Source organism: Chiroxiphia lanceolata, chromosome 4 (genome assembly GCF_009829145.1).
Source record: "Chiroxiphia lanceolata isolate bChiLan1 chromosome 4, bChiLan1.pri, whole genome shotgun sequence".
NCBI classification, from domain to species: domain Eukaryota; kingdom Metazoa; phylum Chordata; class Aves; order Passeriformes; family Pipridae; genus Chiroxiphia; species Chiroxiphia lanceolata.
The window spans coordinates 12,904,117-12,928,536 of NC_045640.1; the positions used below are offsets into that span (position 1 = coordinate 12,904,117).

The 24,420-nt window shown below is 37.5% G+C and overlaps 1 protein-coding gene across 9 annotated transcripts in view; it reads left to right on the forward strand.

The window, feature by feature from the left end:
* PPP2R2C (protein phosphatase 2 regulatory subunit Bgamma) overlaps nt 1-24,420 on the forward strand; it is a 191,069-nt gene that overhangs the window by 95,191 nt on the left and 71,458 nt on the right. For 4 of the 9 annotated variants that reach the window (XM_032686094.1, XM_032686095.1, XM_032686093.1 and 1 more), the window contains one exon: nt 7,040-7,195. The exons of the other annotated variants lie outside the window; for them this stretch is intronic. In XM_032686094.1, the coding sequence (XP_032541985.1) occupies nt 7,183-7,195 (13 nt within the window). In that variant the 5' untranslated portion in view covers nt 7,040-7,182. The remainder of the gene's footprint in view (nt 1-7,039; nt 7,196-24,420) is intronic. 9 annotated transcript variants of the gene reach the window in all.

A 24,420-nucleotide genomic window follows, 5' to 3' on the forward strand; every position in this document is an offset into this window, starting at 1 on the left:
ATACAGACATGCCTTGAGGTATGTACATATCAAGCACAGACATATGGTTAAAATTAGGCTGATTTCATGTCTTTATGATATATCAGAGATCTGAGACAAAACAGAAAGGTGCCCATTTCCAACAACATGTACAGAACATGTCAAACAATTTACTAATATGATGGAATCACCTCCAAAACCCAAAGTATGTTTTGTTGATTCAAGATCTGTGGTCTCTGATGGAAGAGTTTCTGAGGACCATAAACTCCCTGTAAGACTGCATAAGTTTGAAGGTCAAGACCTTAAGAATTTTGTGGCCATTTATTATCAGATACAAAAAACATACTACCAAAAATATCACCTTATAGTTAATAATTTCCTTAATGGAAAACCAGGCCACTATTTTTAGGAACCCAGAGTAAGGCTCTAACCCTCATTTTAATTGCAAGAAAGTGCATGGATTTTCATAGGTGTGTGTGGTTTATAACACTCCTTAATGCCAGTAAAAGCTCAGAAATTATGCTGATAGATCAAGTAAATGAATTTGATACCGTGGAGTTATGGACTTAACTCTTGACTTCTTTGGTTTAAAAATTAGCCCTAATGTGAAAAGCAATTTAAGTGGCTGTGCTGTGGGCATTGTATCTTACCTTCTTGACTGGATAATACTTCATAGGAGCTTTTGAATTCCTCTTAAATGATGCACAAGGAGGAACAAAGCTGAAATTTTCCTGGCCTGTAAAGCCAATCTCAGTCTTGGTCCTTTTTATGCAGGCAAATAGAGTCATCAGATTAAAGCCACCCTAAATGTGGTGGAGAAGAGAGAGAACTGTGATTCTTCACTGTGCAGTGAAGACCTATTATAGCTGACCTGGAACAGATGAGTACCTCTACTTCAGAGCAAAGACTACAGAGCTTCAGTTTATGCTTTCCTCAAACACAAGTACTCCATGGTGGGGTGACCTTGGCTGGGTCCCAGGTGCCCACCCAGCTGCTCTGTCCCACTCTTCAGCAGGACAGGGGAAAAAAATAAGATGAAAGAAAAAGGAGGACAGACATCACTCACCAGTTACTGTCACGAGCTAAAAAGGCTTGACTTGAGAAAGATTAATTTATTGCTAATTAAAAATATAGCAGGTTAGTGACAAAAAACCCCTCAAAACTCAAACCACCTTCCTGTCACTCCCTTTCCTCCCAGACTCAACTTTACTCCTAACTTCCTAACTTTTCTGGCGCTTCCTGCCAACCCTGAGCAGCACAGGGGCAATGGGGAATGAGTTACTGTCAGTATACAACACTTCATCTCTGCTACTCCTTTTCCTCCTGCTCTTCCCATGCTCCAGCATGAGGTCCCACTCAGGGATAGTCCTGATAGTCCTTCATAAACTTTTCCAACATGTGGCCTTCTCCACTGCTGCAGTATGGATGCTTTGCACAGGGTACAGTCATCAGGAATGTGCTGCTCCAGCCTGGGTCCCCCACAGGCTACAGTTCTTGCCAGAAGACCTGCTCCTGTGTGGGCTTCTCTGCATGGGCCACGGTTCCTGTCAGGATCCTGCTCCAGCCTGGGCTCTCCATGGGCTGCAATTTCCTTCAGAGCATCTCCACATGCTCTGATATGGGGTTCTGCATGTGCTGCAGGGTGGATCTGTGCTCCACTGTGGTCCTCCATCAGCTGCAGGAGGACAACCTGCGTTGCCATCGTTTTCTCCATAGGCTGCAATGGAATTTCTGCTCTGGTGCCTGCAGAACAACTTCCTCCTCCTCCTCCTTCACTAACCTTGGCATCTGCAGGGTAGTTTCTCTCATGTTTTCTCATTTTCTCTCTCACAGGTGCTGCTCCAGAGGTATTTTAGCCTTTCTTAAATATGTTATTACAAAGGTACCACCAGCATGACTTGTGGGTTCAACTTGGACAAGCGGTGGATTTGTCTTGGAAGTGCCTCTGTCCAACGTGGGGCAGCTTCTAGTCGCTCCTCACAGAGCCCACCCTCTGCCAAAACCTTGCCCTATAAACTGAACGCAGACTCTTACTGTAATTCCACAGCAATATGCTCTGTCAAATGTATTCCTTATAGGCCTTACGCAATTCTTAGCGAGTTTTGTCGTTAAGTGATTGTTTTTTATTATCAATATCTTGGCTGCTTTGATATGTTCCTAAAAGTGATCACTAAAATGGGCAAAGTGGAGTTAAGTATATTTGGAAATGTTTATTTAGAAACTTTTAATCCTTTTATTTATGGAGTGATATGATTATTAATTAAAACTGAAGGTCAAGCTCTATTACTGCTCTGCTTCCATGACTTGATTTTTCAAAATTTAATCCTTACTAGATATATACATAGAATCAATACTATAGGACACATTTTTCCTTGTTCTCTGAACTGTATTTTAATAAGAACCTGAAGATTCATTGCCACCCAAAAGGTATTACAGGGAAGAGATTGGGGAGGGGTTAAGCAATTTTTGTTTTTTTGTGGCATTGTTGATATTATGCCAGATCTGCTTTCGGCCTGGTGTTTTCACTTGTAGCTCTTGCTCAAGTAAAAAATCCTTCCTGCATGTTAGCAAGGCTGCAAGGCAGTTGCTATGGTATTCAGCAGGTTTTTTATTATTTTTAGCCAATCAAGTGGCTTTTGTGATGATTCAGCTCAGAATAAGAAATTGGTCACAAAGGCTAGAGCTGTATCAAAAGAGAGGTATTGTTGACTTGAAGAATCTAGGGAGGTTGGGAGAACAGCAGAATTTGAGTTTCGAGAAAATATCACAGTCTATGCCTGTGATATATATTCTAATGTGTAACTAAATGCTAGTAATGGTGGTAATAGCACTCAGTCTTTTTCAGGATTATGTCAAAAATTGAATAACTGGACTAATTTCTCTGTATTGTTTTATCACCCAAAAGGTATCAGTAATTTCTAGCTAAAACATTATCTGGTGTTCTTATTCTGTATCCACTTTTGATTGTTTTTCTTTGTGTTACTAAAAGGTAGGATGTTTACGACAGGATATTATTTGCTCATAGAAAATCAACGGACTGCTGGTTGTCTGCCCAATTTTAGTGTTGCTGTTTGGCTAATCAGAAAATTCTGGAAGACTGCTAGATAATGTAGAAGGATTTAGAAGTTCTAATGGTGCTGATATGTAGCTGCAGTCATACAAGGATAAAAGAAAAATTAGATAGTTAGAGAGAGGTATATTCTGATAGATGAGGACAAAAGGTGGGACGGACTTTTGCGAGTCTTCTGCAGGTTTTATGAAGCTTCTTGGCTTTGAGGCAAGGTGGTTTTTCTACCCACCCAGCCTGCAACTGTATCAGCAGGACAAATAAAAAACAGAGCTTTTTTTACAGAAAGCAACTTACTGCTGAACTCATGCCTATGTCAAAAGTAAAACTTTTAAATTTCAATTTAGAAATTACTGTTATAGAAGACAGTGCTACATACTAGAAGTCCATCAAAATCTAAACAGTATATACCTGATAACAATAAGTATGTAGAAACACATATTTGAATATGGAAATAACTGGACAAAAAAAGTAAAGATTTCTGCTCGGAATACCCTGTACAGTACAGTGTCACAGTCCTTTCCCTATGGATAGCAGGATTTCTGAAGAAGCCTTTGCCTATTGCTCCCAGAAGTGTCATGAGAGCTTTTGTTTGCTGTCCCAGAGCTTTATGTGCTATCCCTTCTTTTTCTGTATGCAGGTAATAATGTCCCACTGTGGACTAAAATGCTGGCAGTGAATAATGATATCTCTGCTCTCACTATGAGCAAAACCACCTCCCGGTTATCAGGGGTTTGACTAAGAATAGCAACAAAGTGATGAAGTTGAATCTTGGAGAGGCTTTAAATGGTGCTAGTAGAGATGGTGAGCTTTCCCCCCTTAGTAATAGCTCAGTTTCAGTGGTTGAATTCCTCATTGTTACGGGACATCCAGGCAAACCTCAGTGTGCTGCATATGTGCCACCAGGATAGTAAAACAGTCAGCTGTGATGTTCAGGAAATACAGGTCCTGAACGCGTGTGGTACGTGACTTTGCAAGAGATCAAGATGAAGATGTGCATCAGCTCATCAAACAGAATCAAAAATCCACCTGCCAAGATAGTACCAAGAAAAAAAACCAGACCCAAAACCAGCAGAGCAAAACCATACGTGTCATAGCAAACTAAAAGGAAGTGTAAAACTCTTCCTTGCTTATAATAAAGAGCAAGTCTTAATTTATTACGCTGGGATTCCTGTACCATAATAAGTAGTACATGGAGTGTTCCCCATTGACTATTTAGCTAAACAGACTAAAGTCTTTTTAGGTCAATTATTAATTTTTATTTATGTCAAATCTCTGCTTTAAACATACACTCGTGGGACAATCTCCCACATTTTTCATTGAAATGAAAACCCTAGAAAAATCTGGATGGATCAAGAAATATTTTTAGAGTTTCTGGGTTTGGTTTGCCAAATTTAATACATGTGGTGTTTCACATTTGTTTGTCGACACTGATGTGTAAGTACATAAAAAACATATATCCAGGAGATGGTTTTTAAGCGTGCCCCCTTTTTACAGGTGCAATTTTAATAACACGGTTCACTGATGTTTTATCTTCTGATGTTTTCAGTTGAGCATTTTATGATTAGATGAGCTTTTTATTGTTTATTAGTGTTCTTTAACTTATTTTAAAAGAGGACTATATACTAAGTTGCAAGATAGGTACAAATGACTAGCAGTCATTATGGCATTATAACATTAGAGTATGACAGATAGTTTTGCATTATAATTAATATGGGATATTTTATATTGATTTTTCAACTATAAATAAATACAGGATGGAAAGCAAAGAATGAGAGTTTATTCTTCTTGGACATAGCCTTTTTACGGCATGCATTTAAAATGTAAGGAGGGCACTTGTGAAAAATAATGCTAATTTGTGACCATTGTGGATATTAAAATACCATGGAAGACATCCTGAAGGTGATTACGAAATCAGAACGTTCATAAACACATTGCCCGTATTTAAGTGACAGTTATTGTCCCTGATGTGGAGTTTCACTCGTTGATGGGGATATGGAGAGTTCATTAAGGGATGATGGTTTGAAATGTAAAAGAGGAAAACCCCAACAAATGGCTCCTAGAGAAATGATGGAAATGAGACTTGTCAGAGCTCTTGTATAGTTGTTCTCTGAAAAGAAATGCTTTGATGAGGTCTTCCAGTGCTGACATAGATGATCTAGAGATAGCTTAATTTGTTCTTTGTTGAGCAAAGAGTCATTGATCATATCATTTAAAAATGTTGAACATCTAAAATTGTTAAGGCAGAAAGTGGACAAGAATATTCAAGCTCTCGAAAGATTGTTCTGCAGTGGCCCTTGCATTTTAATAATTTTTAAGAACATTTAAACAAGATATTAATTTTAGTAATTTTTTGGGTCACATCTCAAGTACATGTTTATTCCTATATTACTTCACCTAAAAATTGCCTTTGGCTAGTGATTGCTGATGTCTACTTGCCACCCAGCTTGCAAGGCAAGTCGTAAGGAATAGGATTTCACTTCGTAGGGCTCTGCCTTTTTAAGGAAATTGCAATGTAAGAGATGGGAAGTGTACTTAAATTTGGTTATATAAAGAGTACTCTTGGCACTGATGGGTTGTTCAAAGGCATGGCTTGCTACATGTCACTTTATTTACCATTCACATGTTGTATACACATACTGATAGTTCTTCACTGCTTATTCTGAATCTTTGAAGTTGTGATGTACACCAGTCTCGCTTCTGGTGTAGGTATTGTACCTCCACTGCTTTTGGAAATTATGTAATAGAGATATGATGATCTACATACCCATGGGACTTGCCCCATTTCCACCAAAAGAGTACTGTGGGCTTGATTCAGATTCACTGTTTATTAAAATTACTGCTTTAAATAGTGCAAGCATAAGTAGAAAGAAAACTCTCTCGTGAGAGTGCATGATGGACACAAATACAGACCTGAGTAACTAACTGGAATGGATTGCTGCTGTCTGGACTAGATTCACACAATGACAAATGCCTTAATAAAAAGAACTGCTTTGATACAGCACTTCATCTTTCTGAATTTCAAAGCTCTGCAAATTTAAATGTAAGCATGTGTAAATAAGCATTGAAATCACCCTGGAACGTATAATAGATTTCCTTTTTTTCATATTCAGTGCTTGCATGTATTTGCTTTCCTATGTAACTCCTAGAAAAGAAAGGCTTTTGAAAAGTGAAAGATGTAAATTAAAATCAAGAATATATTTCTACATGGATCCATGAGGTTTTTCTCTTTGATGCTATACAGACCTGGAATGAGGCTGGTAGTTTGGGCTGCTTTGGTTTGAATACCAATATTAATATAAAATGTGGTTCCTGAATTTCATATCCTTATGTTCTGATGACAGAAATACAGTTCATTTCTCTGAAATAAATATGCTTGTGTGATTTTTTTTTTCCTATAATTTTTGCCTTTTTCACTAGGAAGATCATACCTTTTAAAGGGAAAGAGCACCTGTTCTCTAGATCCTGTAGATTGATTTTCTGGGCTCCATTTTAAATTTTATTAACTGAAGAAGTTAGTACTTCAAACTCTGCTTCAACAAGCATTCGATTGACCTGTTGTTGATGGAAGGTAAATTGATTAATCTGAGTTGAATCCCTTTAACAGCGATACAATGGGTTTCACATTAAGGACTATTCAAGGTACTTAATTATTTCAGTGACTTAGATCAGGGTTGGTAATTCTAAAGTTAGTATCTACTTCTTTGGGGTTAGCAGTATGAGGGAGGAAACTCTCCTGAGCCTCAGCTAATTACACTGATCACTGATGTAAGTGAATATAGAAACTAGAAATATCTGGGCTGCAGCTTGTGACTTACACTCCTGTAAGTCTGGGAATGTCCACTGAGGAAGTATTTTTCTGTTATTGAAAGTGATTGGGAGAACAAGGTGCTTGCTTGCTTACAGGGTCAGCAGTTTTGTTCCTGCTTGAAAAATTATCCTTAGATGAGGAAAGTTTTCACCATTTTTGTCTTGAATTTCTTTGTTTTTTAGGGAAAGCTATAAGGAAGCTTGTGCGCAAGGCGACTCTGGTGGCATCTAGAATCCTCACATTTCCTTGACTGAATCCATCTGGGTTTAGCCCTATATATAGTAGACAAGCTGCACTGCTTGCACTGATAAATTATATCTTCCAAATGATAGACCAAGGTACAGTCATGTATACTAACCCTTTTTGATCTCATTTGACTCTTGATTCTGTTGCTTTTTGGGTAGTTGTGACGGTACGATTTGTCCCCATTCTTGTGGACTATCTTTTCATCAGTACTCTCAAAAAAAAACTAATTGAAAAGAGACTTCTGGCCTGACTCTGGCATTTGATGTTGACATCTCCTTACGAGTCTGCAGCTTGGTGGGGAACTCACCCTCTCCTGAGATTCACAAACTTGCCTTCAGTGGCAGGTAGACAGTGGGACTGTTGGCAGCTCAACTTTATTTGGTTTTAACTACTTGTGGAAAAGAAAAAAAAAGTGAAAACCTAAACCAAAACTCCACTTCTTTTTTTACACATACTTTCATTTTAAATACAGCAGTCATAAAATGAAAATAGACTGTGTTCTAACAAAGCATAGATTTTGACTATAAAATAACAGCTCTATTATCAAAAGAAAAAATGGATCAATAAATGATAGTTAATAATGAGGTTTCTTTATATCTGCTCTGGTATCTCAGCTAGCTGTTGGAATGAGCAAGCAATCTCGGTGTCAACTGGCTGCTTTTTGAGGTCAGAACTTCTCTTTGCTTTTTTGTTTTAGATGGGAAAATCTTCTGTCTCCTGCCTGTGTCTTTTCTGAACTGTAAGGGACATAACTTTAAAAATACAGAATTTTACGAGTTTCAAGGTGGTTTTGAAGTGGTGCTGTTGGTTCACGTTTTAAAAGATTTTGATATCCAATATTGCTCTTCTTGGATCATCCATAACATCTAAAAATTAAGACTGATTAGGCAGGATTTTTAAATTGTCTTATATGAGCATGACATTGGTTGAATATTAATCCAGTTGCCCAAAGACTATTACAGTTTTGATTTTTACATCATTTAGATATTAAGTTGAAAGTCTTCGAAGCTGTCTTGTCTTGCCCAGAGATGGGGGGAGTACTTTCTGCATGCAGTTCCTTCGTGGTACCTGGTGGGCTGCAGCTGTTCGCTGCCTCCACCTTCAGATGCTGAGCTTTATCCTTACTTTGGTGGTGTGCCCAGAGACAACCCCTTCTGGTGGCTTCTCCCTAGTGCACTAAGGACTTGGGAGAGCATCTGGGTTCTGCAGTGAATGGTTGCAAGCTCATATTGGCTGGCACGTTTGGCCCCCGGTGAATGTCCAGGTCTTGCTAAGGGAGATCCTGTACCAGCCATGGTCTAAACCATCAGCTGATGATCACAACAAAGAATTCTGTAGGTCACGTGCAATTTGTGAGTTATATGTGGCTTTGAAGTATCTACATAGCATCTGTTTTCTGTTGTCTGGCAAAAGAATGTTAGATTTAGAGAATAGATGCCACTGGTGTTCAGCCTTGCAAAATTGGTCTTTAGATGATTTTCCTTTTGAATGTAGTTGTTTTAAAATATATGTTCCTGCTGAGAGGTTAATGATAGGTTCCCATAATTCTCCTGTTTAATTTGTGCAATACAGCAAATAATTTAAGGTATGTCTATCTTTTCAATTGACAGGTCATACCTTTGGCAAACAGATAATTGGTAATTTTTATGTGTATCATTAGTGGAACAGGAAGATGAGTAGATCTTTTTTGTGATGCTGTCTATGATGACATGCTGGCTATAGTGGTCTGTGTCAAATGCTTCCCTTTCTTGTCCACTGCCAGGGTTTTGTGATTAGTCTTTATATCTGTTGTATATCTATCTATTCTGCATCTGGGCGGGTCAGAGCATTTGAATCATAGAATCATGGAAAGGTTTGGGTTGGAAAGAACCTTAAAGATCATCTAGTTCCACCCCCCCTAGAAGGTGGGAGAGATAAATTCATTCATTTTGTTCTGCAAAATTCTGATGGTGTTTAATGGTAGTTTTAGGTTATAAAATATTGTGCTTCTGTCTTTATTTATGATCTGACTGCCAACAAAATAATTTCTGAACAGAAAAGGCCTTGAGAAAGGTTCCTTCTCAAGAGAAAAAGTGGAAATATCTGGGAGCTGGCAAAGAAAATTAGATCAAACCATATGCTTTGGAATAAGGCTCTGGAGTTTAATGCCTGCTGTGGAAGTGCAGGATGTGGACAGGCTATCCTCCAACCCCGATAAATGCTCACCTTAACCCCTCATTGCAACAAGACTAGAGCATGACAGAATTCTGTTAGCATAGATAGTATTACAACAGTAGTAAAATGCTGGAGATGGTTTTAAAATCCAGATAATATATGAAAGGAATTTCATAGTCAGAGAATTTAGAAGTATCAGACCCAGAGACATTTCTAATGTTAAATGAAAAATGTGTTTAGTGAAGTCAAGTACTGAAAAGTTGGAATCTATAATCTGTTTTTGTATTCAGATGTATAATCACAAGCTGATTTTACTTTAGCTTGGTAGTCACTCAGTGAATCAATTAAATGTATAGAAAGGTATCTTGAAAAATAGTAATAGCAAATGAGTTTCTCCTGTCATTGTTTTTGAGAGCTTGACTCAAAAACTCTTGCTTTATTTGAAAGGTCGTCATATATAACTAAGCCTTTTAAAATGAAACTCCAGATGCTCCAGGTAGAATCTAGCTGGAGTTAGAACATGATGATATACAGACCATTCTATCAGCACCAATTCTTCAGCACAAAGTGCTGAGGATGAATATCATGGAAAGCAAGTAGGAGAGGATGCAGGTTTCAAATGCTCGGTAGAAGAAATCTCTAAGTTGGTTTGGGAGTGGACTGGTTGTACCAATGTAGTACACACACAGTGAGACAGACCTTAAAATGAAGGAAGAGTGGAGGAGAGAAAAGCTTTTTGGTGTTATTCTGCCCTGCTCTATACAAGGAGTGAATATGATTCAGTGTTCCATGGTGTTTGCTTTTGTTACCTCCCCACATGCCCGTCTGAAAACACAACAAACATGGATAGCAGCTGAAGCACTCCTTCTTCAGCACAAGCAAACTGATGTGAACTTTTATGTGAACTCAGCACTGTAACATCACTGAACCCTTGCTGCTATTTAATGCTGCTCTGGCTGCTCCTGACAAGTTGATGTACTGGCACATCAGCATGCTGTATTGGTACATCATTGGGAGACAGGATGATCAGTATCCGTGTTCCCTTGCAGGGAGTGGTTATAAATAAACCTCAGAAGGAGATCACTTCTTTGCCTTCTGTTCTTGCTCTTGTAAAAGGCATTTTCACTTTTCTGTGTTATGGAGATGGTGCTGACTCAAGCAGTGTCATAGTATATATTCAAAGATTCCAAAAACCTGATGTGCTGTCACATGTCTTTGATTATACAGTGCTATGTTATTTGCCATTAAAATGGACAGGTTTGATAACTAGTGAATTTACATTTCTGGTAACTTACACACTTCGCACTGTCCCTTTGTTATAAAAGTTAAAAGTGAAATACTTGGAGTTTCCTTGGGAAAATAGATAATTCTGACCTTTTGAGAAAACACAGAAAGGCTTATATCCAGTATAGTATTACTTATTTCATTTTAGTGTTTTCCTCTTTTCTCTTTGGGTTTTATTTCTTTACTTATGTATGTAATGAAGCCATTTACATTGGGGCAGCAATTAATAAAGATTATTTTAAATATTAGCATAAAAATAGTTATCTGCCACTTAGTTGATGGGAAAAGTCATGATTGAAGAGTTAATATTATGATGAGGTAGCACATTTGCTCTTCAAAGTTTCAAATATTGTGTGAGCAAAAATTAAAAAGCAGCAATGGCTTTCGATAGCTTGTGTTGTATCCTTATATTAATATATTTGGAAATCTAAACAGCTACACTCATTTCTGTCTTCAGAAGTTGTGTAGAGTCTTTGCATGTTCTTTTGTTGCCTGTAGTCTGGACCTGCTCTAGCTCAGAGTAGAATCTGAAAAAGTGAGCAGCTGATGCTATTTTGCAGAGTAGTTGTTTTTAAACCCTTTTATAACTACACTTTGCAACATTTTGTTATCTGCTATTTTATAATTTAGATAGTTTACTTTGGTAATCTTAGTAGTTAATATATTGTTGCTCGATTACTCTGAAATGGGGACATATTTCTTTTCTGAATAATACAGTGATTCAAACTAAAACACATGGTCAATAAACACAAAATAAAGTAAATATAATGAAATTAAATGAACAAACAGCAAAAGTGAGAACAGAATAAAAAAAACCTGCAACAAACCAGAAGCCTTCCCTCAGCCTGAAACTGAGCAAACCTCAGGTCAGCTTCTCTCCATTTCCTGAACAAAATCAATGCACACACACAAAGTAGTGTATCCTTTTACACTCTATAAAAGGTCTCATTCTGGAAATGGATGTTCACCAGTCACTGAGCTGTGCTTCCTAATGCTATCAGAATATTATGCTAAAGGGGAAAATCCCTAAACCCTAAAAGAGTTATTGAAGGAGATCTGCATTCTTTCTGTTAAATTTAGTTAGAGATTCAGAATATGCTTATTTGGGTGTACGCTCACAATATCTAGTTGTAGTTTATGTTTAACATGTATTATAAATAATTTTCATGCTGCTTCTGCTGTGGTAGAAGTAAAATTAGGATATTGTCATGCTACTCAGTAAAAACTAGGGGCCCTAGGGGCTATGAATTACAAACTGGTGGAATTCATTCACATTGTTTCATATAGAAATTAATTCCAATTTAAGCATAAAACCTGTTAACAAAAACTTGCCTTTTAATTAAGAAGTAACAGAAGGCCCAGGTTAAATAGTAGGTCATTGTTTGCTAAGTCTTTGAGCCATAGGGTAATCTAGGGCATTGGTAGGGGGTTTTTTGGACTTTTTTTCTTCTTTTTTGTCCACAAGGGCCCTTATTCTTCTATCAGAGTTAGCAGAGTCCCATGGCAATAGTAGCTCCTGGGGAGTACCAGCTGGGGCTCCTCACAGCCTCCCCTGCCAGCTTATTTATGATGCCGCCTTGGCACCAGTATTGGCTGAAACCACACTGTTCTTAGGACACTCTCCTTGAGTCAAGCTGTTATAACACCTGGTGTCAGCGTGTGGAAGAAAAGCGAAGGATAACAAATTGTTGGTGTGGACAAATGAGAAGGCTGTCACTGCACTGAGCATTGTGCCAGCTTGCTGCTTTGTGTCTGCAGCAGAATAGAAGCTCAATGTGCTTATTGCTGTCTCTCAAGTACTACAAATCCTTATCTTTCTTATCTGTTACTTAATTCTTAATAATTTGTAATAAAATATTCAGCAATTTACTCCATGGAATAATACTTAGCTTTTCCCTACAACAAAAAACTAAGTGAACTCAAAAGCTATCATATGCAGATATTACAGTTGCATTGCTCACCGAATTTTTTAGCAGATTTTCCCATTTTTTTCCTACTGATATGACCAATAATATATTGGATTTTAATCCAGCTTGTAGAAAACTACTTGATAAAAAATTTGTTATCTAGGAAAATGAGCAGCATTCTTAATAGCTTGGGAAACTGCTATGTAGTGAAATGCTTTTATCAAATAATAGGTATGGACCTCTTCAGGAAATAGATATAAGGCAGGGAAAGAAAATACTGCTGTGGAGACTTAGTTTGATTAAAATATTTTGGTAAAGAATCCTTAATTATTTTAAAGAAAGCCACAGTGGGGTCTTTTCTCCTGTGCTGATAAGAAACTGGGAAGTTTTCATATTGCATTCAAATGTGTGATGTGAAATGAATTAGTTATTAGCTATATCTCCTTCGGGCATATGCAGTATAAATAGCTTTTCCAAGTCTATGGCTTTATTCTGCTCTGCACTGTATTCTCAAATTGCAGACCAGAGTAAAAATGTTTCCAGTCAGTTGCACTCTGAAGCAATGCATATAATACAGATTTGGCTTTTGCAGATCAAGGTTCATTTATTGTTATGGTACACAAGCAAATAGAAGACTCTTTAATTCACCAACCTCTAATTTTTCAGAGTCTCAGGAAAAACAAAGCACCTGGTGTTTCTGTCACCTCTCATTGTTGTCAACAACAGCAAGAAGGGGAAACCTAGGTTTAATTACTGAATAAAATCTATAATAGTACCAGTAAGGGTGAAAAAAGGCTTTAGTCAAGGCTGTGAAAAGCCCTTACTGTGAAGTCAGGTATCAGCCTCACTGGCTTTAAGGTTTGCTATAGTAGCAAGTACAAGTGAACTGGGACCATAAATTAGTTTATAACTTTGGACTTTGAAGAATGGTCTGATTATAGACCCAGAAGACCAAGGTGTTTTGTAGGGTATGTGAATTCTGGCATGTTGTTCATCTAGAGTTTTATTTTGTAAAAAATAAGAGATGCCACTGTCCTGACTGTTAAAAATTTACACTGTCTTTACATTAACAAACCCAGTGTGCTGCCCAGGACAGTTCCTTGCACTACCAGTATCTGAGGGTGTTAAAATTGCCATGAACCTAATTCTCTACCTGTTCAGTTCAAAATTCTTATAAATCCAGGATTATACCCTTTGTATTATTCTGTCACTGTTCCAGACAATATAGGAACTTCAAACGCTCAGGGAAGTGGTCACCCTAAGGAAACTACATCTGCATGCTCATGTTTGTAAAATCTATAGCTACTTTCTCAAGTCTGTAAATAACGGTTTGAACAAGAATGCTTTTCACCATGTTTTGACCATTTCCTTGATTTTTTAGATCTTCCAGGACTATTCTTAGTTGTGTTAGTGTACAGGCTACAGCAGTGAAGGATATTGTGGCAAACTGTGCCACACGGCCAGGTCCCTGCTATGGCAGCCTGGCTGCTCGTACTGCCCTTTGAGTTGGGAATATCTGGTGACAAGTCTTGGAGTGTAAGGTGGTAGCAGCAGCCTTGCCTTCTCCATTGGGTAGCAGTGACCTTCACACAAACTCCACTTCATGTGAAGTATCGTGAGGGGAGTTTGTGAGTCATTGTGTAAGGAGGACACATTCCCAAAAGATCAGCTGATGCCATGTGGCTTCCAGAATTGCTAAGTTCTCAATAATGTATTGCTTTTTAGTCCTCTTTGGTGCATACCCAGTTAATGGGTCTGTGCTGCTGTCTAAATCTCAAAGAACGGGATGCCTGTACCACATAGCATGTAGATGTTTCAAAAAAAATGTGGTGCTGCTTCTGTTTTGAAACACAAGATCCCAGAGCACTTAAGTATGCAAGTAATAAGTGCCTTGGCCTAAAGTCACCCAATTCTGACTTAATTCTGGTTGAAATGGACTCAAACTCTGACTGTATCTATGGAGCATCCTGAGCTTTAGATTTGTTCAGATTCTCAGTGAATTCCCTGAGCTTATGCTCAGCTCTGTGTGGAGATGACTTGTGTGTGTCCATCTTGTTTGGTAATGCTGTAGAAGAGGAGGAGAAAATGGCAGGAGGCAGGTGGGCACCCTACCTGTGTTGAGGCACTTTGTAAACTGAGAGTTTAGTTTCAGGCTTAGCCCAGGGGAGTTGGAAGGCACTGGTTCCAATTTTGCTTTCTACCAGGTGAGAGGAAAAGCTCAACTGGGACCTTCAGCATCCCTGCTGAAGGTGAGCATCCCTGTTGGCTGAGCCCCCAGCCTGGGTAGTGATGGACAATCTGCTGATAGGATCTGTGGTACCAAGACAGCAGCTCTAAGCATATCCCATACCAAATTCTCTCCCTACTGTTCATCACCAGTTGCACTGTCATTTGTCATGCTCTGTATCCCTGGTCTCAGTGGAGTGTGGCACTTTGTGGGATCACAGTATTTCTTTCTGTCTTGGTATCTTGAAGTTCAAATTACTACCATGCAGCCAGACCCCAAGAACTAAGTTAGGGAGAGAATAACAAAGGTGAAGCCTGGCCCTTCAGTAGCTAACAGCAGTGTAGTGAGGTAAGCAAGCATGCTTAGCTACTCCTCTTGTTATTTTATTGAGCAACGTAGTTGTTTTTTTTTAACTATCCAATAGAGCGGTATGAGACAAAACACTATATTGCTTTACAGGAGCTGCACATTTTCTACTGAAGTCAGAAATACTAAGTACAGATTAAAAATATATTAAACGTTTTCATGTATTATGGCATATTTTAACTTGCTTGAGTGATCTCGCATGCTGCCTTAGAGGGATATATCATAAATACAATTATTATTATCCTTTATGCCAAAATGACATTGACATTGGTTGAGATTCTCATGTGAACTGAATAGCGTAGCTCCAGTGAAGGAAAAGGACAGATCTGGTACCTTCTGTTTAAGTTGTCAAGGTTGGCTGAATTCTCAGTTAATTTAAAATCCTGCTTTATGGCCTCTATTACACAGGTTTCTGCTTCCTCCTTGAAATCTCTCTTCTGGAGTGACAAATGTAACCATAAATGTTGTTACATTTTGTTGATTTTTTTTTCTGCTTTATTCTGTGTGGTTTTGGTTTTGTTCTTTTTAAAGTAACAATCGTGTTCCTTCATAGGCTTGTAGGGAGGCCTTTGTACTTCTTTTTGCTTGTAATGTAAGTCTTTAGAGCTGGATGAAAAATTTTAAAATGCAAACAGAATCCTCATTTTCTGTGCCTGGCAAACTTTCCCTTTTATCCCTTAGCCAACTTCTATCCAGTCCACTGGTTCTCCTCCTCTGTGTCATGCTTACTAACTTTTACAGATTAATTTTTTATGAGAGGTACTATTAAAATTACTTCAGAGATTCACATAAATTATCTCTGCAGCTTTCACTTGCTCTTTGTTGTTGTGTGGAATTTACTAATATTTCTCCAATGCAGCTTGTATTCTCTAAATCAATCCTGAGTGTTTTTCTAATTTGAGCATTAAGTAATTTCAACTTGATTTTTTAATGAAATAAAATATTAAGTATGTTATGCAAACTTTAATCCTGGGGGAAGGGAAACAGAGAAAGTGTGTCAATTTTGCTTTACCGTTTACACAGCTACTGAGTCTTCATGAACGAAATTCAGCTGAACCCTACCTGCCAGGAGTAGCCCCCGTAGCTCCTGTGCCGTTGAGGTGCCTTTCTACGGTGCAGTTCTTTTTCTTTGTTCCTTCAAAGTAAGGGGGCAGCCTTCATTAGCAGAGAACTGTGAAATGGGGGTTTACTGTTTCCCTGCCTCTTCGGTTTGCTTCCACCAGGAGAGTAGACAGTTTCCCTTTGCATTTGTCCTTGAGTGCTAGGGTCTGAGCAAGAATTCATACTCATACAGAAGGAAATTATGAAATGGTACAGCAGAACAAGAAGATGCAGGCTAACAGGAGATATACAGAGTGGCTGTAAGCAGCCCGCTTTGTCCTAAACTTGTAAAAGATTAACTGCTGTGCTCTGTGAGATGATGATTTTTACATTTGAGACAACAATGATGAGTGTCCTTTCCATTTTTAAGAGCTGGTGAAAATGATGCAGTTTTATATATTTGTATTGTGCAAAGCCATGCCTACAAACTTGAGATGTGAGCTAGACATCTAATTTGTTCTGCAAAACAGAATGTTTTAATATCCATAAGTCTTGTAATAGGTAGCCCTCCTAAATTATTTTCGTGTTTATTTCTCTTCTAGTAAAATCTTGGTCGGTTTTTATTGTTGTGAATGAATCCATTCTGCTTTGTTGCAATTTCATTTAAAGGATTAGATGTTATGTTTGGGAGAGCTGATTTAGGGCCAAATTCGCCATGTGAGTTTTTGTCATCTAAGAACCTTACAGTTTGCTTGCTGTTCACATATGAGCTGCCAAACTGAACACAAACCAAACCTCTGTTACTTTTCTAATGTAGTTCAAAAGCATTGTAGTTGATTTAAGGGTTTTCCAACGTTTATGATTGGTAGGTAGTGCATGTATAGGTATTAAGGTTAATTAAATCAAGAGGTGAAGTTTGTAGAACAGAGAATGCTTCATTAAGCCCTGTGTGAAGTAACATGTACAATCTGTTCACAATACCCCAAGTGCCATTCACTGAGACAGTGTAATTATAGCTTATGCACAGTTTCATTAGTTTGTGTTTCTTCTACTGTGGTTGACATGTATGTTGTCTTCACTGAAACCCTGGAATAGAGGAGGGACTGCTCGCTGGTGGGCATCTGAGCGTGCTGACATTCAGCAAATCATTTTCCTATGGGTTCTAAAATGTCTTATCCCAGATGTAATTAAGCTTGTAATTCATCAACTGACACTTTTTTATTTCTCAAATTCCAGATCTAGCTAAATAGTTGTGAAATGGCTCTTCTTGTATGCTTTTTCTTTTGTTGGTTTTTTTTTTTTCTTTAAACAGAGGGAAACAATAATTATCTTTCCCCGCTGCTAGTAGTTCATTTTTTGTCTGGGTAGTTTTTTAGCTAAGAGTTCATTTGTTCTTATTTCAGGATATTATGACACCCTAAAGATGCAGTCTTTAATACACATCTCTCTTTAATGTGCATGGTGTTTATAAAATCTCGGGGGCTGTTCAGATATGGTGGCTTCAGTGGAATTTTAACTGTATGGATTCCCAAGAGTGTCTTTTAATAAAACTTCTGCTACCAAGCATTGTGAATGCACTTAAATAGGCTGAAGTGTTATCACCAGTCCAGGCAAATTATGCATTTCTTTGATTCCCAGAGAAGGACAGTTAAAAGTCCAGTTATGATCTCTGCAAGTCAGAGACTAGATACATACATAAAAATCCTGGAAATATGTGAACATACTTAATATTACCCTTGAGATAAGTCTCATGGTCCTATTCAGGTGAGAGAAATTGAGGAAGCACTTGGAGGCACAGGTCTGTAGGCAGAAAAGCAATATTAATGAGGGTAATAAAGAGACTAGCAAGGAGGAATGAATGATGAGCTTTATTGCAAACCTTATCTGTACATAATTTCTTTATATTAAAAACCCCTGCATAACTGTTCATGTGCAAATTTGCTAGACTGGTGTAAGAAGAGAATACAGCAGGGATGTAGCAGAGGTAGTAGTAAGACCAGCCTTCTGTTGTCCTCTTGTTGTCCTACTAATAGCTTTAAATATCTTTAAAACGTTTATGTTTAGAACTACTATACAATGCATGTTATATCTATGCCATGTGGCATCCCAGCTCTGCCAAGCAGTGGCGGGTGCCAGAGTGATAGTGATCTGTCATCAGTCCTCTGCCTGTAGTCTGAAAACACTGGAAAGCTTAGGGCCTGTTCCAGAACTGTTTTACCCTTTGTTACCTCTTATAAATTTTTGGTATCTAGTAAAGAAAATATTAAAATATTTCACAGAAGCTTCCTGCCTAAATTTTCTCATGCCAGGAATTAGTGTTCTGACATGACATCCTAAGTTAGTATCCCAAGTATTCTTTAGGTTTTTGATAGATCATGTCTGTCTCCTGATTTTAGTGAGTTCTGGTATTGTATCATACATTTCATGTAAGATCATTCCACAAGAAAAGCTAGCAATAAAACATGTATGAAATAATACATGGACTTAATTAGATCTTAGCAGTATATAAATTACTGCACAGACCTAGGCTGATGTAACTTCAGAAACCATTGTCTGCCAAACCTACCCTAAATCATCTGACAGTGTTTCAGGAGCAGCATATTCTGAGGCAGAACTTCCAGCCTTTGTGCAGATAATGAAGGCAGGGAATAGGGGAACTAAGATGTCATCCATTTGCTCCATGTAACTTCAGAAATGGGTCTCAGTGCTGCTGCAAAGCACAAACTGTGTGGCAGGCAGACTGTGAGGAGGACAAAGTAGCATGCCAGCTAGAGAACAAAACAGCATGCCAGGTTTTAGGCATGGTGTTTTGTGAATTTATGCACTTGGAGACTGTCAAAAGCTTTAGGATGATGCATAGGATCTTTTAAAATACATGTATTTTTTAATATTTCACCTTTGAAGTGAAGGACTGCATTGATTTGAGGCTGTCTGTTATTTGAGTGAGTAGAACGTACATCATGACTAAGAGCAGTTAGTTGTGACTTCTCAAAATAAAAGACGTCGTGTTATTTATTCACTTCAGTGCCACAAGAGTGTATGATGCCTCACAGGTGATTAAAATGAACATGCCACCAGAATCTTATAACTTAGACAGTGCACAGCAAGAGGTGACAAAAAAACCGTGGATAAGTACAGGAAGCATGAGGGTTACGGTGGCAAAAGCTCATGAAAATGCTTTCATATACCAATAAAAGCTTTCACTTATGCCTCACATATGTTTCCTCGCTGCATGTTGCCTGTATGTCTTGCTGGTTATTTGATTTTTGGTTTTGTTAACGTATTCTACTCATAGACTTTGGTCCTGATACTGTTTCCCTTGAAGTCCCTGGAAGGAACTCCTAGTGATTTAAACAGTGTGGGATCAATCTCAGTAAGCAAAGACTGTTGGGATGTGGTAATGAAGAAGCTGGCACTTGAAACTTCTTCTAAAAGGAAGCATTTTTTTAGAATGAATAATGAAGCATTTTTGTTGTTCACATAGTGGGTGTAATATTATGTACAAAAATACTGCATGCTTCCTCATAACTAGCCAAATACAAAGTGGGAACATTTGATGTTCTTCCCCTGTTACTGTCCCACTTCTAAGTGTGCATCATTTGTCCAGAAATATGTTTACTTTTCCACAGTGTTGAGGTGATTGTTTTGAACGTATGGAATTATTCTGGCTTTGTGGTTTTTTTTTATTTTTTTAATACATCTTTCTGTCTCAGTTAGTAAAATTTTGTCATAATTAGTGATGTGAATAGGTGCATAGCTGCACTTCTTGCTTGAATCTTACTGATCTCCTTGTCTCAGTGATATTTTGTAGCAGATTCCGAAATGCTTGGTGAAGAACAGTGTTGCTATTAGCTTTAAGTATGAGGTTTTTGATTTAACAAGGTTTTCCTTACCCTTACATGATAAAAAAATCTTCACTCATTATGTTTCAAAGTGTCTATAATACTGTATTTCCAGTATTATGCCTCTTGCTTGTGTCCCGTGTATTCACTTTTATCCTTCTGTTCCTGCCATATCCTTTTCAGTAGTGTTATAATTTCAGCTGACTTTACATATGTGTCTTCACTCTAAAGGGATCCCATCAGCTTGATGTGAATGTAGATTTATTTTTTTTTTAAAGTTGAACATCCTTTAGATGTTCACACTAGAACACAACTAGTGTTCTACCCTTGACAAAACACATTCTCAAATGCATAGGGCAAAAAGGATCCATGTACGTTACAAGCTGTAAAATGTGGAGAGAGGAGCCGTCTTCTTTGACATCAGTGTCCGAGTAGCAAAGGTAGAGTCTGCCTTGTAACATGTGTATTTAGGTTTTAAGCTTTACATGAAGGAGAGAGACAGAAGTGAAAGGAAACTATTTCTGCCTTTCTGTGGTAATGCCATTATTTTCTGTTAAGTGTATTTGAGGAAGATCTTTCTTAACTATTCAGACATGAAAATATGCAGACAGACAACTCAGGACAGCTGCAGAAATACCCGACTCTTTAAAGTATTTTAAACCCTATTTGTTTGTTCTTTTTGGCCCCATGTAGAGATCATTCAAAAATAGCTCACTGAAGATTTTGTTGATGATGTATACCTAAGAAGCACCAAACAGTACAAAAATATTCAGTGTTTCAAATAGAAACAGATGCATAATAGAATGTAATGAAATTTATTCACCTGTTTATGTGAGTGCTGCGCATGTTTGATGGGTATAACTATTAAACAGCTTGCCCATGTGTTGCCAGATAGTGAATTAAATTCTAGTAAGTCTGCTTAAGTATCTCTATGCTCATGAATATGACATTTAGTCTATTTACACCTTTCCAACTGGGTTAAAATGTCAAAAAGATGTATTTTTGTAGTATAAGTACCTCAATTCTTTTTGACATTATTTTCTGTAGCTCATTTTGTATGCATATCTTTCTTTTATATTATCATCATGATGGTATTAATTTGAATGTGCAAATTAGCTCTTCATGATGTTGTCATGTCAGCATCTGGATTCAAGATGTGCTGTTTCATAAGCATCACATCCTATTGCGTTTCATCAGAGTCCCCCTTTTCTAATCTAATTATTCATAAGGAACCTTGGGGATTGTGCTAATGGGCATCTGAAGCTATAAAGAGTAATGAAAGTGGTTGTGTTACTGCTATGCAATTAAGTGTGTACAGAATACCATTCATATAATTAAATTCAGAAATTTTTACCACTCTTTTTCTCGTTTATAGTACATCAATTACTTCTCTGAAGTTAAAAATAATACCAGTGGAGTTTAAGAACTTTTTGTGAGAGTTGTAGTTGTGGTCAGAAAAGTTGATTTTGGCTTTTATTATTAAAAGCTTCAGCAAATAAGTAGCGAGTTTTATGATTTTTTTAAATGGATTTTTCATGTTTTATGTGAAAAGGTAGAGGATTGTGGTTGAAGCAGAATTTGAACTGCTGCGAAACCAAGGGGTGTGGGGGTGTGTGCGTGCTGTGTGTTTCCAATTTAATAGTCTGTTCATTGGTTTGATTGGGTACAATACACATTATACTGCTGCTGCTGGTAATGTGTATCAGCAGTCATTGCAATTTGTAAGTTCATTCTGACCTTTGGTCTAGGTTCAGTTTTCTGTCTTTGTTCATTTGGATTAAGTGTTTTGATGAATGAAGATAAAGTATTTGGATCAAGTAGTCAATATGTTTGCTGCTGATAATTCCATATTAATAAGTGCTGATGGTTAGTATCTTTAAGGTCTACTGACAATCTGATTGAAATCAATGGCAGTTTTGCCTCATTTATTTCAATGGGAGCAAGAATGAGTCTTTAACCAGCAGAAAATTATAAACACCAGTCTCTGTTCATGTGTCATTCACTATGAACAAGAGTTTTTATGGTGCTGTCAGGCTGACAAAAATCCTTTTCTCTTTTGATAACAAAGCTGCATTTAGCTGAAGTAATCCCTAGGTAGCCTGTTAGAGGTGTTCCAGCTTTGTTATTCCCAAACAATAGGGAATGTGGTCTCTGGCTGATTCTACTTAAGTAGTTGCTACTGCTCAAAATAGCTTGAGGCTGCTGTGCAGCTGAAATTCTGCTGCAGACATCCTGCATTAACCTAGTTATATTGAATTTTCATGTGAAATTCAGAATTTATTTTTATTCTGCAGAGTACATGATATTAAATACATTGTGCAGTTCCTTTTTCCAGAACACTAGTACCAGCCATGATGTTCCATGACAGTGAAGAGGCCACGGCATTTTGAAAGCATCCTCCATCCTCTGTCTTTTATTATACATAGCTAATTGGGATCACATCCTGTTCTGGGCTGCCTTAACCATAAAAATCCCGCTATCGTTTTAAAATTGCTCATCTGCCAAGTAACCTACTACAAAACTGAGTGGTAGCTTCATCAAACAACTCTGCCAGGATATCTTCTTAGTTTCTTCTCAGGTATCCACCAGGAGAAATGAGCTGTGAAGTTTGAATGAGAGTTTTAATAGGTCCATGTCCTGCCTGACCAAATGACACAATGGCTGAGGGGGACTGACAGCTTCTCTCTAATCATTTTTGTAAAAGCTAGAGAAAAAAAAGGAAGAGGGGTAAAGTGCACAGAAAGCCTGTTCTCTGGGCTAGATTACCAGATTGCTTAGGACTTTAAAGGTCAAACCCAAGACCTTAGGTTAGTACCTCCTTAATTAGTAGGAGACAGCCTTTATAGCACAGAAATAGCGTGCTTTTGGCATTATTTAGCAAGTGTCTACACTCTCCATTAGTTCATAATTTAAAATAGTCTTGAAGTACAACAGTATATTAGTAGGTCATTAATCTGCTCTTACAAAGGCAAGTAAGTTTTGCCTCCAAGAGAATAAAGTTATATTCATCTCACTTTCTGTTCAGAATACTCATGGTGCTTGGTCATATCAGTCATCTGCAAAGTCAGGCTAAAGCTGCCAGATATTCTACTGTAATTAAGGCAATGACTGGCAAATTTTCTAGCCATTTTCTGCAGTTAACCATTGCTGTTCCCATTTGCTCTTGAATAAAACTCAGCATTACTTTCACATACCTTTGGGCCTCTGAAACATGTCTGAAAATCAGTAGATGAGAGAAGAAATCCTTCAATCTACTCAAATAACCTTTTTCATTTGTTTGTGGGTTTGGCTTTTTTTTTTTTATTTTACAGTGGTAAATTTTACATTTTTATAATTATATGTTTTTTCTCTGGTAATTTGTGTTTTTCCACATTATTTTAGTTTCCTTTGATTACAGGCTAAGATCCTTAATTCGCAACTCTAATGTATTAAATAGGGACCAGTTGAAATAGCATTGCTATTGATTGCTTCTTACTCTTACTTTTCCATGTTTGTGGTTTTCTATGTAAATATGAAAATAATTGTTTAGAACAACTTAGTACAATAATAGGTATGATTTTTTTTTCCTACTTGGTGTGTAAATATCTTTAATCATCCAAGTAGTCTTGGTCGATGGACTGTACTTCTGGATATTCACCTAAAAACTTAAATAAATCCTCGAATCTGACATGTGGTTAGTCATTGCTTTGTTAGGCCTAACTTCTACTAATACTTTGTTCTTACACTTTACATACAAATTATTATCTTAATGATCCTTAAGTTTAATCTTGTGCAAATCAGATATGTGGGGTAGGGGAGGTTGTTGCCTGTTTTTCATTGTCAAATGAAATGTCTCTCCTTTTAAAGCCAATTTCCACACACATGTTCAAATCCCTTAGATAAAGAATATGCTCATTTACAAAGATTATAATTGATTTTTTGGCCCTGTTTTTAATACTTTGCTCTGTAAATGACATCCCAGTGGAGAATAATCATCATACAGATGTTTGAAAGCTCCTTCCTGCCGAGTATGGTAATTGGAGTCTATAAAGTGTCATCAGGCAGCACATTGTTTCTAATTAGTACTAGACAGTTTCTCTTGGCTTTGTATAGTTTTACTGGCCTCTTTCCTTCATTATTTTACCAACTGACTAGTAAATCTTGTCAGTCACTGAAAAAAAAAACCCAGCAGATGAAAAGTTAGAAATTCTTCTGTGTGGTTCATGGTGTCCTGCTTTCCTTTACTAAAAAATACATATTTTTATATGGTTTGATTCTGACTTTCTAAAGCTATCAATACGCTTTTAGCTTCCATGGGCCAGGTACTACTCTGACATCTTTTGAAAGACTCTATCTCACATCAGCAGGAGAAACATTAGTACAACAATAAATTTCTCATAAAACGGCCTGTATGATAATGATTCTCATTTGTCTTTTGTCTGAAAAAGGAATGGTTTAGTGGCTGCTTGAGAGTTGAATGTTTATGGCAGACAGTTTGCCAGGATATACTCAGAAAA